The sequence below is a fragment of the Amia ocellicauda genome, chromosome 21 (genome assembly GCF_036373705.1).
Source record: "Amia ocellicauda isolate fAmiCal2 chromosome 21, fAmiCal2.hap1, whole genome shotgun sequence".
Taxonomy (NCBI): Eukaryota; Metazoa; Chordata; class Actinopteri; order Amiiformes; family Amiidae; genus Amia; species Amia ocellicauda.
The window spans coordinates 11,272,610-11,289,581 of record NC_089870.1 but is presented as its reverse complement, the minus strand read 5'-3'; the positions used below and the strand labels follow the sequence as shown (position 1 = coordinate 11,289,581).

At 36.7% G+C, this 16,972-nt stretch overlaps 1 protein-coding gene and 1 long non-coding RNA gene across 2 annotated transcripts; both read left to right on the top strand.

The window, feature by feature from the left end:
• Positions 1-1,207: 1,207 nt before the first annotated feature.
• On the top strand, positions 1,208-1,910 carry LOC136717048 (uncharacterized). Its single transcript, XR_010805180.1, has 2 exons — positions 1,208-1,344; positions 1,713-1,910. It is a non-coding gene; the product is annotated as an uncharacterized LOC136717048 (long non-coding RNA).
• Positions 1,911-2,440: 530 nt separating this feature from the next.
• slc39a9 (solute carrier family 39 member 9) lies at positions 2,441-15,081 on the top strand. Its single transcript, XM_066694133.1, has 7 exons — positions 2,441-3,054; positions 4,557-4,665; positions 5,892-6,092; positions 8,226-8,294; positions 8,705-8,790; positions 9,222-9,356; positions 10,242-15,081. Exons 1-7 carry the CDS (start codon positions 2,959-2,961, stop codon positions 10,470-10,472), a joined length of 927 nt encoding a protein of 308 aa, XP_066550230.1. The 5' UTR covers positions 2,441-2,958; the 3' UTR covers positions 10,473-15,081.
• The last annotated feature ends 1,891 nt before the right edge of the window (positions 15,082-16,972 follow it).

Sequence of the window (16,972 nt, the reverse complement as noted above, 5' to 3'; positions counted from 1 at the left end):
TTAAAAATATAAGTTGTGATGAGAGGCCATTTCCAAATCTTGCTTGGTGAGGAAGTATAGTAATGCTACAGGGGCACTGGAAGCTGGAATTAACAGCACTCTGTAAGCTAAAGCAAACCGAATGGGTTGATTTTTCTTGTTTTGGTACCAGAACTTCATCCTCAGTACCTTCACTGATTCCTTCCAAGTACTGGGTAAACTGATTATTAGCTGATGACCTTTTAACCTGAAGTGGGTTTCTTCCTGTAGCTGGAGAAGAGTTTAAATGACTTTGTAAAAGCGGGGGAGAAGAGTTTCTTCATCCACTACTACTGGATACAACCATGGCTTCTTCACCTTGTGGTATTATGTGACCACACTAACTTAATGTTTCTGTAATACAAACAATAGGTAAGTTGCAAACTTTGTAAGTGTATTTCCTATTAATTATGATAATCTAGAATTTTGTAGTTTTTTATCACGCTTTTCAGTCTAAAAAAATATTTTGAAACCGTTTTTGTTAGAATTATAATGGCAAGGATAAAAATAGATAATTTAACTGGTTTTCTTTGCTGGAAAAAAAAATATTCCCCTGATACTGAAATTAATAGACCGCATACATATCTCATTTAAATAAACTTTAGTGTGAATATATGTAGAATATCTATATCCTCACAGTTCAATATTCAGTTAATATTTTGGTAGTAAACTGGTTCCTCACTTTTAATCTCAACTTTAGAGAGTGCCTCCAGGACACATCAGCAAGTTCTGGCTATCAAGAGCAATACATGCTTTAACTTGAATGAGGGAATCAAACATCTTCTCAAATTCATGCCTAAACGAGGAGCAGAGTCTCTGCTGTCTACAGTTCATGTCAAGGGCAGCTTTAACTTATTCCTGTTCTGACACAAATCCTCCCAAACCTCTTGGATTTCCTCTCTTGCATCTTGAAGAACCTCAACAATCATTCCGAAGAAAGCTAGTAGTAAATGTTTTTTTCATGTTAGTGGCATTATAGAAGTTGATCTTGTGCTGTATGTTGAATTCTTCAGCTATAGCCTTAAAGCGAAGCACTGATTCTCTCTAATATGGGTTCTCTAGATTCAATCACTACACAGAACATACAATACCAAGTTTTTCTTTCTTGTGGTTAACTTGCATCATGTGTGCTGTCTCACCAAGGAACGATCACATTTTCCTATCAGTCCAGACGTCCATTGTGACTGACATTTTCTTTTTTTCTTTGATTTTGAGGGCCATTTGAGGTATTTTGCTTGATGGTATTGTAGACCTGGAGATTGAGCAATATTTGGGATCCATGACATTAAGGAAAAGTCTGAAGCTGTCGGTCAACTATAAACAGAGGTAGGCAGCATTGGAGCTTCACTGATTGTTTTTGATGAGAATGATTCACAGGTATATCTTGCAAAAAAAAGCAAACTAATTGGCCTCCCAGAAGATATTACAGGTGAAGCTTGTTTGTGATATTCACAAAAAAAAAAAAAAAAAAAAAAAAAGGAATTGGAAACAAAGCTACAGAAGATTACCTATTTTATACACTAGCTTACAACAAGAAACTTTTATTTTTAAAACCATAGTTGTAACCATGCATCACATTACATTTATTTAAAAAGATGCAATACATTACTAGTGGTCAGTGCTGTGTCCATAATCCAAATAACAGTAAAATAGATCAACACTGATACAATCATATTTTTGTTTCCCGATGTTAGTGCTGAGACGGTGTGTGAATAAGAGTGTACTTCATCTTTTTGGCCTGTTCCAGTTGTGTGTACATCCAGAAGAGGCTTGGATACCAGCGATCTTCTCCGCCAGGAGGTTGTTCTTATCCATCAATGCCTGCTTCTCTTGCTGCAGCTTTAAAACAAGAGGACACTGTAGCTCTGTAGAATAAAGCACAATGCATTGCAGTCTTGTCAGCTTAAAGTCTTATTTATGTATTTAATTCAGGTGTTGCAGATTGCTTTAACTGTTTTCCAGATATATTTATCAAGCTTAATTTTCACTGCATGGATATAAATAAAAAGCAATCAATTGGTACTGATTATTCTCAGTCACCAAAATACAACATCTCTTATTACAGATGTGTTTGCTTCCTCTTGAGGTTTTAAGTTGCACGTTTAGCAAGTCAGGATCGCTACAATATTTCCCCAATGCAATGATAAACATGCATGTATTATTATGCAACATTTTAAATTGCTCCCATGACACAATTTCATGACACGTATAAGTTTACATGTAAATGTTTTTACTGCATCAACCTATTGTTGACATTATTGAAAACTTTCATGAAAAACATGTTAGTCAGAAAAGGGAAGCAGTGTAAATGTTTGCATTGCTTGTGGCACTGCAGTGTAATAACACGTCTTACGGTGGAGGATAAGCTCTGCACACCTTCCGCCATGTCTACACGGCGGTTGCCTTGGTGACGGGGTTATCCGGAAGGGGCGGGACTGAAACCGGATGCTGTTCCCACTGCCACTCTGCACCATGGCTGCTGCTGCTGTTGTCCAGTTGAACGAGAAAATAGCCATGTAATTATTTCACCTCATATCAGGAATCGGAGGAATAATATGAGGCGATCAGATTAGAAACCCGCCGATCCCTGCTTCTCTGCATCTGACTTTTGAGGCAATAACGAGGAAGCACTTTGCTCTTACTTGAGATAAATTCAACTATAGGTTAAACCACCTTATTAAATTAACATTTTTACCTATTTGTGCGGGTTAAATCGGATCCACGGGAATTGCTCGTAATAAAACCGGATATTTTCTCTATTTAATAGTATTTAATAGTCAGTTTATCCGTACATTACAAGTGTTATTTAACATTTCACATTTTGATTGGCTCGGTGACCGTTCTAGTTTCTATTGTGTATACACTGATTAGGTTATAATAAAATAATAATAAACTGCTCCAAGTGTAATCTGACTTGCAGATCAACATTAGGGACCGAAAATGGACGATTTTAGCTCAATCAGTCTTTTTTCGCTGGCAATGTTAGTGGGCTGCTATGTAGCTGGGACTATTCCGCTAGCTGTCAACTTTTCAGAGGTGAGTACTGGGAACTTTTCTTTGTATTTGTAACGTTTTCTACTGTGTCTTTGATTGCTTTTCAGCAACTTATTACGCCCTTAACATACTCAACTAGCAGTTTCCATTTGTAAAAAACCCCAAACACTGCAAACCATTGTTTATACATACAAGCCAATATAATTATGATATGAAAACCATTCTTTGACTCAGTTTGACATTAATAGTGGGCAACTTACTGTAGTTATTCTTGTATATTATAACCTAGGCTGCATGAAAATATTGAACAGATGTCGCTCTCTAGGTCTGGTCTTATTAGGCTGTACAGAAACATCAGTAGGCCAAATCAGGAATTGAAGAGTGCATGCATGGGTTAAATTTCACAACAGTTCATTTGTACACGTTGTCACTGTCTCTTTTGTTAAGAGGGCCTGTATATTATAATTTTCTCAAAACATATTGCATAGGGTATATTTTTAAATAATATAAAAACATATCTTTCCTACAGTATACAAAATATGATTCACGCATAGCACACATTTGGACCCCTTTTCGCAATACACGTTTTCGTGATGCTTGTCGTGTCTAGTTTACATGCATATTTTGCATATATATGTAGAAGACGTGTTGTTTCGTTATGAAATTAAGCTAATTAACACTGTCCTTTTTATTTAATCGATATACCTTTTCGAACGACTCAAATCGCTTATTCTAGAGAAGCGCAGTTTGAGATCTCGATTCTGCGTGTAGGGTGGCTGTATTACTTTTTATAATTGATAATATTTTTTATTAATGTTGTAATTCACACATTTGTCGACTATGGTGTCCGTCCATCTTGTGCGATGTTTAATTATACACCAAATAAATTAGTCATTACCTAGATGGAGATGTAACTGATATTTTAAACCCTTTATGTTTGTTACTCCTACTTAATCAGATCCATTCACTTCTCTGTGTGAATGCAGACACCCCTGTTTACCTCTCTCTGAGGTATTGGCAACTTGCAATTAAAACTAGTTACTTATTTATTTAGATTTATTATGCACAATAATTCTGTTTCCAGGACTGCTCAAAGGTTGTTTCCTGCCATTCTCAGAACTACAATTCCCATCATCCTTATGCTCAGTTATTAATCCATCTCAGATACTATGCGAACTGCCAGATAATGGGAAATGTAGTTGAGCAGTTACCCGTTATGCTATCTTGGAAACGGGTACCACACAATGCGCTTTAAAGCACAGTGGTAACAATTATATAAATAAGACCCACCTTACTTAACAAGTTACAGCAACACATAACAACCCAACAATATGTCATGACACTGACCGTGCATAGTTCTTTTATCAGTAAAAACCCAACATGGTCAATGCATTTGATAGGTTAATAGCTAGAAATATAGAAATATAAACACATCTGCTAATATTTATATAACACTATAAGCCTTTATTAGATAGGTCTGACCTATGTACAAAAATAACCTATTGATTAATAATCAATCATGTGCTTTTTCCTTCTATCCCCAGGAGAAACTGAAGCTGGTGACCGTGCTGGGCGCAGGGCTGCTCTGTGGAACTGCTTTGGCTGTGATCATCCCAGAGGGAGTGCATGCTCTGTATGAAGAGGTCTTGGAAGGTAAGTGAAGGGCTAATGAACCAAATCATACTTTTTTTTTTGTATAATTTTTTATTGGTGTGTGATTTATTGAGGGGCATTATCAACAAATACATTTTGTGTCCCCTGGATTACTTGCGTAGTGATGAAGACTTTGGGCCCGAAGTTGAACAAACGTAAAGACAGAGATAGAAATGTGGAGTGTGGGGGTGGTGATGATATTATTGTTATGTGAAATTGAGTGTTGTTAGGACAAACACCTCTAAGGAAAAATAATAAAATCCAGTTTACTTCAGGTGTTGCTGTAACTGCAAACAGCCTCAGTCCTTGGGTAAGGTCATTGAAACAAAGGTTGTGTAAAATAGTGGTGTAAGAACTGTGTGTACATTATAATTCATGCTCAGCATATACTTTTAATTTTGTATATATCGTTGAAATAGGAGAGTGACTTTTATTTGCTTTAATATGCAGTTTAAGTATGATTGGTAATGATGCCAATGATTGGCACCTTACCAGGTTGCAATATATCACTATCAGCCTCCAGACTTTTTGATGTAGCCACCACTTCCAAGAAACTTAATGTTTTATTCTCTAAAATATAGTAGACCTATAGGGAAATAAGTAGCATGATTTATACTGTGATACTAAGGTTACTGTAGTATTTTTGCTTAAGGTCATAATACTGTAGAAATTGTATACCTTCCCAACTTTATTTGGTACATTCTATAAGGTAGTATGTATATGTCATTCTCAAATGTTTAAACATTCAGTACTACTGGGCCAATGATCAGCCAGCAAAGGTTCAAAACATGGTTGTTAAATTGTTCTTCTGCCTCTGCTAACTTGTACAACAGACAGTAATGTTATGACATTAAGTTAAATTTATATTCTCTCCATGCTATTCTCAGGTTGATTTGTTTGGTTATCTTGATTTGCTGACTACAGTAGCTTTTCTGTGTGTGATCTAGCTACAATATGTATGCTAAATAGCAATCGCTAATCTATTTGTAGAGGTACAGAAGCAATTATAGTATTATGCGTATCGAAAAGAAAAGAAACAAATGAGCACGAATCAGCGACGGGATCTCTGCAAATACATGTTTGTTCGTTTATTTTTTGACATGTTGTGCTGTTTCCTGGCTACTTCAGTCTGCTGTCTCACTACAGAACTGGTGGGAACTCCAAGCAGAGGTGGTGTGTCGAGTTTGAGTAACAGGGGCTCATGCCATGATTGTTTGTCCTGACAGGAATGCACCATGAGGAGCATGAAGCCCAGAACAAGGAGAAGGTTTTGAAAAGTGGAGAGGGCTCTGTGGTAGCAGTGCTAGGGGAACACGTACACGGCCATGAGCAGCTCCATGCCTACATTGGCGTCTCTCTGGTGCTGGGGTTTGTGTTCATGCTGCTGGTGGACCAGATTGGCAGCTCCCACATGCATGCCACAGAGGGTAAGTGAGGTGGGAGGGAGCAAAAGCAGTGAAAACTTCCCAACAAAGCAGCTAACAGTTTAGCTTTCAAATATTTGCATTGTTTATGACCATCTGGATAGAATCAGACAATTGTATTACATGGCATTTTGATCCTTCCCAGATTCAATGAGTTTATAAACCTTGTACAGTGAGGGAAAAAAGTATTTGATCCCCTGCTGATTTTGTACGTTTGCCCACTGACAAAGACATGATCAGTTTATAATTTTAATGGTAGGTGTATTTTAACAGTGAGAGACAGAATAACAACAAAAAAATCCAGAAAAACGCATTTCAAAAAAGTTATACATTGATTTGCATGTTAATGAGGGAAATAAGTATTTGATCCCCTATCAATCAGCAAGATTTCTGGCTCCCAGGTGACTTTTATACAGGTAACGAGCTGAGATTAGGAGCACTCTCTTAAAGGGACTGCTCCTAATCTCAGCTCGTTACCTGTATAGAAGACACCTGTCCACAGATGCAATCAATCAATCAGATTCCAAACTCTCCACCATGGCCAAGACCAAAGAGCTGTCCAAGGTTGTCAGGGACAAGATTGTAGACCTACACAAGGCTGGAATGGGCTACAAGACCATCGCCAAGCAGCTTGGTGAGAAGGTGACAACAGTTGGTGCAATTATTCGCAAATGGAAGAAACACAAAATAACTGTCAGTCTCCCTCAGTCTGGGGCTCCATGCAAGATCTCACCTCGTGGAGTTTCAATGATCATGAGAACGGTGAGGAATCAGCCCAGAACTACACGGGAGGATCTTGTTAATGATCTCTAGGCAGCTGGGACCATAGTCACCAAGAAAACAATTGGTAACACACTACGCCGTGAAGGACTGAAATCCCGCAGCGCCCGCAAGGTCCCCCTGCTCAAGAAAGCACATGTACAGGCCCATCTGAAGTTTGCCAATGAACATCTGAATGATTCACAGGAGAACTGGGTGAAAGTGTTGTGGTCAGATGAGACCAAAATCGAGCTCTTTGGCATCAACTCAACTCACCATGTTTGGAGGAGGAGGAATGACCCCAAGAACACCATCCCCACCTTCAAACATGGAGGTGGAAACATTTTGCTTTGGGGGTGTTTTTCTGCTAAGGGGACAGGACAACTGCACCGCATCAAAGGGATGATGGACGGGGCCATGTACCGTCAAATCTTGGGTGAGAACCTCCTTCCCTCAGCCAGGGCATTGAAAATGGGTCGTGGATGAGTATTCCAGCATGACAATGACCCAAAACACACAGCCAAGGCAACAAAGGAGTGGCTCAAGAAGAAGCACATTAAGGTCCTGGAGTGGCCTAGCCAGTCTCCAGACCTTAATCCCATAGAAAATCTGTGGAGGGAGCTGAAGGTTCGAGTTGCCAAACGTCAGCCTCGAAACCATAATGACTTGGAGAGGATCTGCAAAGAGGAGTGGGACAAAATCCCTCCTGAGATGTGTGCAAACCTGGTGGCCAACTACAAGAAACGTCTGACCTCTGTGATTGCCAACAAGGGTTTTGCCACCAAGTACCAAGTCGAAGGGGTAAAATACTTATTTCCCTCATTAACATGCAAATCAATGTATAACTTTTTTGAAATGCGTTTTTCTGGATTTTTTTGTTATTATTCTGTCTCTCACTGTTAAAATACACCTACCATTAAAATGATAGACTGATCATGTCTTTGTTAGTGGGCATACATACAAAATCAGCAGGGGTATCAAATACTTTTTTCCCTCACTGTAAGTCTTCTACATTTTTTTGGGGAAATCTGGTGAGATGTGTATAAAAGCAAAGAAGAATCTTGAACTTTCTTCAAAATAATGTAGGCTAAGTGGAGCACTGTGTGGAGGCATTTGCAGGCTTATCAGATTTATTTTTAAACAAAACAAAAAATATGGAGAAAAAAAATTCCCACAGTCCCAAGATTCCAATATGATGTTTTAGATATTAAGAATCAATTCACTCAATGAAACAATGAATTCTGCACACACATTTGTAAATCATTTTACAATTGACAGTATTTTGGAGATCGATTAAATGTGAAGATTATGGACATTTTCAACTGCAGCTGTATTCTAAACACTATTGTCTCTTCTGTATTCTTCTATTACATTTAGATCCAGAGGCTGGGAGAACAGCAAGTTCAAAGATCACTACCACATTGGGACTGGTTGTGCATGCAGCAGGTAAAGGGAACATATTTCAAACTTCAGATTTAAAACTGTATATTGTTTACATGTGTGTATTTATTTTATAACAGAGAAGTACCTGCCTCGGAATTGTAAAAGTAATTTGCATAAACATTTTCCACTGCATTATCAAATTGCTTTGTACCAAACAAAGTATTTCACAGAAAAAGTTATTTAAGTACAGAATTAGTTTGTGTTACATAGAAAAAGCACATGTTGTATGTGAAGGTAAAATATCAATCTTATAACAAGCAGGAAAGCAATGCATTGTGAAACAAAATGCTGTACTAATAGCATATTGAAAACATGGCCCATTTGTTTGTACTTATCAGTTCAGCAAGGTGCTCCTATTTGGTTTTTGTATCTCATGGGTAAATCATTAATCAGGGTTGTTTTTATCCCCCCAGCCGATGGAGTTGCATTGGGAGCTGCTGCTTCAACCTCTCAGACCAGTGTTCAGCTTATTGTGTTTGTTGCCATCATGTTACACAAGGTACAAGGAAAGCTGGTTGATGTCCTAGCTAGTTTCGATCTCCCATCCTATATGTGTCCAATGAGTGTTATAAAATAACTTCCATCGCAATTTATCCTGTAAGAATTCATCTTTATTATTTGATTGTACGGTGTGGAGTGATGCATAGTCCTAGATATGTTTCTAGTAAAAGTCTGGAGAGAGACCCCTATGCATGGTTATAAATAAATCAAAATGTCATTTCAGAATTGAATATTTAAATCAACAGCTTACATAAGTAATGACAAATATTATCATAAGTGTTCCTATGAGTGATTTTAATAATTGAATCCTATTTGTTTACTATAATAATCTGTGCATAATTAAAAACACCAGATTTCTAGTACAATGATCTCTGGCAATTACACTTTTACCTTTGTAATCAATGTCTAATTTGAATGTCATTCATTCAGGCTCCTGCTGCTTTCGGACTGGTTTCGTTTCTAATGCACGCTGGGCTGGAGAGGAATCGCATCCGGAAGCACCTGCTGGTGTTTGCACTGGCCGCCCCGGTCATGTCCATGGTGACTTATATGGGACTGAGCAAGGTAGAAACCCTTATGTCTTTTCTGATTTACTAATTATCACACGAGTAATGAATCTAAGGTTAAGAGACAATGAACTCTTTACACTCAGCCAAATTGTTTAAGGCTAGATGTACTAAAGGATTGTGCACATTTAGGAGTCATAAAACAGTTGCAAACGAGTCTGAAATGTCAGGTGACGTACTTAATGAGCAATTACTTTTGGGTGGCTTAAAGAACTGCTTTGCAGAAGTATTGTCGGCAGTTAAGGCAATGGTGAATATAATTGTGTGTTTCTGTCAAAAGCTGCAAAAATGGGGTGGAGATTGTGTAACTGAGTTGTGAGCAACAGACTACAAATATGCCTTCAAAACCTTTTATTCTGAACACATTTATAGGAATGGAAAACACACCAGCTCTGTGAATGTGAAGGTGATTTGAGATTCAAACTTAATAATCACAAATGTAGCAAAGTCCACAACTCCATTATTAAGTCAAATGAAACCATCTGAAAGACATATGTATCTGGATGACTATTACATAAGTATAAGTGTCATACACCCATATCCAGAGCAACTCAAGACACTTTCACACATACATTTCAGCCTTTGTTCTAGCTTTGTTTTAAATTGTTCAATACCATGATATTTTATATACCGACCCTCTCACAGTTCTCACATTTTTTGGCTTTAACTTGCAGTCATGACACTTTGAAGCATCCAGAAAGGAGTGCATTATGGTGTTGGAAAATCACTGCAGATTTTGCTAGTCAGTGTGTTGTTTTAAAATTGAGATATATTTAGTGTCTTTAAATAATTAATTTGAAATGGTAATGTCAGCAGATGGTGAAACACAAACACCCTGTTGCTGACCTATACATTTTTTTTTATTATTTTTTTGCCTTTTCAGAGCAGTAAGGAGGCCCTCTCAGAGGTGAATGCCACAGGGGTGGCCATGCTGTTCTCCGCAGGAACCTTCCTGTACGTGGCCACCGTCCACGTCCTGCCAGAGGTGGGTGGCACTGGGCACAGCCATGCTACCAGTGGTAATGCAGGGAAGGGACTGAGCAAGCTGGAGGTGGCGGCACTTGTCGTGGGTTGTCTTATTCCTCTGATCCTATCAGTAGGCCACCAGCATTAAACCTGAAAGGAGTATGAATCAATCATGGTATTAATGATATCGGAATCAGACTGAACTTTCTCTTGGCAATTGAAACCAACCATCTCTTGAGGAGATGCCTTGCCCAGCAGGAAGCCAGTGAAATCCTGTAGATAATGAAACGAGTGAGTGGAGGGGGTGTGGGGGGACTGAGGTAAATTCCCTCCTGTGTTGGAAACGGAAAGTAATGAAAAGTATCTTTAAGGATTTATGGGTGGGTTTCATGTTTATTTTTAATGTTTTGAAAAATGGTGGGGGGTGGGGGGTGGTAGAAAATTTCCTTCAGGATTTTAGTTTTTGATAGGCATCACATTGCAGACATAATGTGTTACGACTGATGAAAATGTATTATGCATTAATCGTTAAATATCTAAAGGTAAATAAAATGCCTATTTCCCCCCCAATACACGAATTAACCCCCAATGTTTTTGTCTTAAGAGCACATCTATAATTCTATAATATACTTTCTGAAAGTTTTTAAGAAACAATATTTGAAATTTATTTACAGAGACATTGTTCAACAATAAAATATATCCAAGTCTTACATAGGTGGTAGTGCACATTACATTTAAATCTTTGAACCCCTGTCAATCAAATAAATATGTTCACAATAGAGGTACAAATACCTATCCTTCTTCTCTTTCCTTTAAATTGATGTCTTGAGTGTCATTTATCATCTTTGATAAACTCACTAGATTCTTTAAACAATTTTAAAAAGCATTTCAATCTAGCCACCTTTTCAGATTTTAGTTTGTTTATAATCAATGAACTTCAAATAACAATTTTAATTTTTGTTCTTCCAGAAGACTGAGAAAAATAAAAAAGTTAACACCTTATTTGAAACTGACTCGGTTAAAGCAGTTCTATCAAATGAGGGTCTTCCATTTTTATCTTATACTTCATTTTGTTGATGTGCATAGGTGGAGGTCATTTAAGATGCTTCAATATAGGATAAAGCCTAGAGTAGTGTCTGGTCAATCAAATAATTACACAAATTAAATAACCGAAGAACTCAGAAAATACAGAGGACATTGTGACCTTTAGAGACATGAGAATGATCAGATAAGAAATAAATGAATTCTCATTAGAACAGTCCCCTTACAGCCCTTTAGTCCACACATTAGTATTAATAATAAAATAAAACATTGAAAAGTCTCTGTACATCAAGCTGCTATACTGGGGCTGTTTTTATCTAGGGTTAGAACTGATCAAGTTCTGAGAATTGTTAATTATTTTAACACTTAAGGATAGAAATGACTCCTATAATGAAAGTATTTGCAATGGAAGTTTTTCAAGGCACATATTTTATCCAGATCTTTAACAAAGACTTTACGCAAAGATCTGTATATATTAGATTATCACTTGAATATTACAGATTTAGCCTTTTTTTTTTTTTTTTTTTTTTTTTAGTCTAGGGAGGTAAAAGCCAAACTACCAAAATCAATTTCTATAGTAGTAGTAATTGTCAGAAATGGTTCTTAAGCATTCAGATTCTCTGAATAATTAATTAACCAAATAGCAGATAAAGGCATTTGTGCTTTGGGGAGCTCAAACTAAATGAGATACTGGTTTGTTTGTTTGGTATTCTGCCTAATACTCATGTGCAATGAAATGCATTAAAATATAATCTCTTTGTATAAGTTGAACTTGGGTGAATCATTGTTAAATAACTGTTTTTCCTGCTTTTTATCTAGCAAATATTATAACAAATGCCTTAGACAGACTATTGCTTAACAAATACCTGTGTTACCAATAGGGTTTATACATTATTTTCACTTGTATATTGCCAAATACTTTTGTTCATATAGCCCTTCATTTTATACCTACTGTATATTTTGCAAGTTTTGACAAAATATAGAAATCATAATATACATTTTAATATTTATAATTTTAACTTACAAAAGTTTCTATGGTATCATCTGGAGACCTTAAAGGGGAACTAGTACAATCACAAAACATGGTTTATATGCACTAATGTTAGTAGGACTAACGAATCTGTGATTTTTCTGATACATTCTGTCACAACCTGAAACACAGAAGACCCCTCGTTTGGGGTATTTTCAGTAGTCATGATTGTGATGAAATTAATAGAATGGATCACTTCTACTAACATTCAAGTGCATATAAACCAATCATTTTGGTTAGTGTACTGGTTCCTCTTTAAGGCTAATGAATTGGGTAATGGGGTTTTGGGGGTTCAGTGTTTCTTTTTAACTATTCATTTAAAATGTTCAGAATATATGCATCAGGCCTAAATTGTCAGCATTCTTTTCACTATCTTATTTTTTATCTATTTTTTCCCCCCCTCAGTAAGTTGTCTGAACTTGTTCAGCAAGTATCCTAAAAAGGAAGTGGTACATTTTATTTTATTTATATATGCATACCTACACACAGACACACACACACCTGTCTTCGCTCTTGCTTTATTTTTCCCATGGCTTCCTTATAGCAGAGAAAAAGCAGTCTAAGCTAAGTACTGAACAACATACTGGTATTTTTAAAGCCAGTGGTATGTTGTTTAAAATCACATATAACAGAGCAACATTTTCAAAAATACCTCTTGGTATAAATGTTATCCTATGCATACAGCTTACATTGATGTATCTGTGCTTTTAACAGATGCTATTCTTATTTTATTTTTTTTACTTTAATTTTTAAGATTTAGTGTCCACTGATATTAGTATTATATAAATACATTTATGGAAAACAGTTATTCACCTAAACGATTTGTGTAGACAGAATTATTGTTCTGGGATTGATATGAAGTCAATACCTCATATGAAGTGCATCTCCTGTGAACTACTCAGCTTTGCCCCCTTTTTTTTTTTTTCAAACTTTGTGTCCAAAAATATTTATTCAGAACATCCAGCAGAGGCCATCCTTTGTAACAAAGTAATTCTTGCACACATTAAGTTTACTGTATATACTGTATATAGTTCTGTATTGTCTGCTTTTTTTTTTTTTTTTTTTTTTTTTTTTTTTTTTTTTTTAGGTTACAAAAATTGTATTTCTGTAATACAAAAATAAGTCTCTTCAGTTCATTTTGCTCGATGTTTTATGGGATTGTATTTCCAAAGTCCTGTTTCAACACATCCTGTGTTTTTGGAAAGCCTGAGCAGAGGCCAGTAATGTAGTTGAGACTAAGGTGGCACTCGATCCAATCCCCTCGCTAGTGTGATACTGACCAATTTGTTTTTGCATCAGTATATATTGGGAATTACATTTTACAAATGTTAAAAGTCCTGACTAGAAAATGGCATAACACAATACAATTCTATTAAGTCAGTAAGGTTGCTACCAGGTTAATTTTATATATATTGTGCCAGAATATACAGTATAGTTGAGTCTACTGTGCTGATTTCATGACAATGTAAGTTTGGATGAACTTATGGGAAAGTGTCTTTACTGCACTTTACAGGTCAAATAATAGTAAGTATACATTTTAAAATATACAAGTTTGACCTCAGTATGAACGTGAAAACGGTGGCGACACTAACTGCATCCAATATGCAATTGGTTGATCGCAACTTACTTGTGAACAGAGTTATTACCAAGTCCATAAGTACTTTTGTCCCTGTCAGCCCAGACCAAGACCACTCTTTCAGCCCAGGATAATGAGTCTCTACCTGTTTGGTCAATAATCCATTTTGTGTTGCTCATTCCTTAAGCAGAGGCAATTTTTCCCTTAATGGAACCTAAGTGCTGTCCCCATGGGAAGGGAAACCTACTTTAGTTGTAACCTGAATCTTGAAACTTAATTTTCTTAGTCTTCTACAGACTCAACTTCTGTCTATGAAATATTCTCATGATAAACCATTACACCAGTTTTTATTTCTGTTGGGGTATGTCTTCCTTCTCCGTGCTATAGAAATGTCTGTGGTGGACATTCCAACAGGGTTATGCCCATTGTGATTGAGATGTTAGTGTGTATGGTCAAGCATTTCATTTGTTTGGTCATCTTGTTTAGTGTGGTTCACCATGGAGGTGCACGATATGGACCAACAAATATATTGAGGTATTTCACATTTCATGGTGAACTCTCTACTTTACAAGGAATAACCAGTTTGTAACTATGGGGCTAACAAACAAGAAGTTCATAATTATTAGCATAATATAAAGGAGAGGCTGTGAACTTTTCTTCTGTCCCACTTTGGGTCATAAATATATAACCTGGGATCTTCTAAAGTGTTTTCTTCAATGCATATAAATGAACCCCAAAGCAGATTTCAGATAGTTATCATTGTAGTAAAACAGTTTTGCTCCTGGTTGGGTGACATTATTTACTGCTCCTGTGGGATTGGTTTTCACTATCCTGAGTGTGAGGATGCGCTTCTTGAGATGAATAAATCCACATTATTCCATGTCTGTTATACAATCTTTGTTCTGTTATTTAAGCTCCTAGACTCACCCCTCCTCTCTGTCCACATATTGTTGTTCTGGGCTTTTACTTAATCATAAACTGGGTCAGAAGTTATTGGTTTACATCAAATCATTCCAAGGGAAGACTGCCTTATTTATCTTGATTGTGAAAATATAATTGTTGTTGCAAATGTCTGTTTTATGATGTTTTAATAAAAAACTTTTTTTTAAATAGGGTACATTAAATACCATCTTTAAGTGTGTTTTTTAAAGCAGCAGTTCAATATCTTATTTGATGTGTTTTGAACATATCTCACCCATGATTACCTCACTCTTAACATTACCCCCAAACAATGAGATATTGGGGAGTGAGAGACCCTCTGTAAAACTGAACATTGAAATGCATTTCTTGAATGTGTGGTTTTACATTTTTCTGTTTAGATGTGATGTGGTTAATTCTAAAGATTCGCTTCAATAATACAATTTAGAAATTCGTTACATTATACACTTTAAGTTGATAAAAACTAAATTCTAAACAGTCAGAACCAGAACAGCACTTTTTTTTATATAGTTTCTAAATTTTAAAACACTCTAAAGAAATATATTTGAAAAATAGCCTTTTCACTATAATTTATAATATCCTGAAATTACTGAAAAGTTTCACAATCTTAACATTTCATACATTTGTACTTGAAAACCACTGAGGTCAGGAGAGTAAAACAACTTTAAATTTCATTATATAAGCTCAGACCAAATACAAACTTTCACTGATATGACAACTGCAAATTGCAATTCTAGTGCTTGTTTTTGTTTGACAAGGGATTCTTCTTTCTGCTTAAAGCAGACTTGCCAGTAAAGTGTATTTAACTTGCAATTAAATCCAAATGAAATATTTATAGTGGTCTTCGTCAGCAGAAAGTCATCTTTCAATGAGATGTATTTTCCCAAATCTCTGCAAACACAGGTCCAGTGATAGAACAGTTTTTTATTATATAATCTTATACTTGTTAATAGCTTGGTTTCATGATTTAATATTAATTCAAATACCTGCACAAATTCTGTCTTACCTTTTTGCCTATGAGATGCTAATTATTCATCTAGTTATACTGTATAGCAATTCATTTATATACATACAGATGGGTGACAAATTAAAGGAAAATCCAACATAAAGTGTCTCAGTAAGGTGTTGGGCACCACGAGCCGCTAGAACAGCTTCAATGCTCTTGGCACAGATTCTACGAGTCTCTGAACTCTACTGGAGGGATGAACACCATTCTTCCAAAAGATGGTGGAGAGCGCTGTCTAACACGTCGGTCCAAAATCTCCCATAGGTGTTCAATTGGGTTGAGATCTGGTAACTGCGAAGGCCATAGCATATGATTCACATCATTTTCATACTCATCAAACCCTTCAGTGAGCCCTCATGCCCTGTGGATGTGGTATTGTCATCCTGGAAGAGACCACTCCCATCAGGATAGAAATGTGTCACCATAGGATAAAGGTGATCAATCAGAATAACTTTGTAATGATTTGCAGTGACCCTTCCCTCTAAGGGGACAAGTGGACCCAAACCATGCCAGGAAAATGCCCCCCACAGCATAACAGAGCCTACAGACCCCCTCACTGTAGGGTCAAGCAGTCAGGCCTGTACCGTTCTCTCGGCGTCGCTTCACTTGCACTCGCCCACTTGTGGAGAACACTAGCCAGTTGAGCAGTCTTAGTGTGACTGAACTCCTGCCATTCGTGCCCCAATAATGACCCCTCTTTCAAAGTCATTTAGATCCTTTCCTCTTGCCATTTTGATCCAAAATTGAGGTCGACTGGGTCTGCTCAGCATTTTTATACATGCCACAGAGCATGATAGGATGTTAATTGCTTAATTGCATCATGCAGTACACCTGTTTTGAGGCATCTGCATTTGTTATGTTCCTCCACTCATTTATTCAGGTATTTCCTTTAATTTGTCACTCGTCTGTAAATGTATATGCAAAACGAGCCTCAACAGATACTATTAGTTTATCTGCTTATACATGGTGTGTATAAAGTCAGTTGCCTCAACCCATTTCAGCTTGAAGGTTACTGCTACTATTGTTTGGAGTTGGTGGGACACATGGTTATGTTAT

Excerpts from the sequence above, each read along its gene's own strand:
- slc39a9 (XM_066694133.1), top strand. The coding sequence starts at position 2,959 with ATGGACGATTTTAGCTCAATCAGTCTTTTTTCGCTGGCAATGTTAGTG. Across the intron at positions 3,055-4,556 it reads TAGCTGTCAACTTTTCAGAG|GAGAAACTGAAGCTGGTGAC; the intron begins GTGAGTACTGGG and ends TTCTATCCCCAG. Across the intron at positions 8,791-9,221 it reads TTGCCATCATGTTACACAAG|GCTCCTGCTGCTTTCGGACT; the intron begins GTACAAGGAAAG and ends TCATTCATTCAG.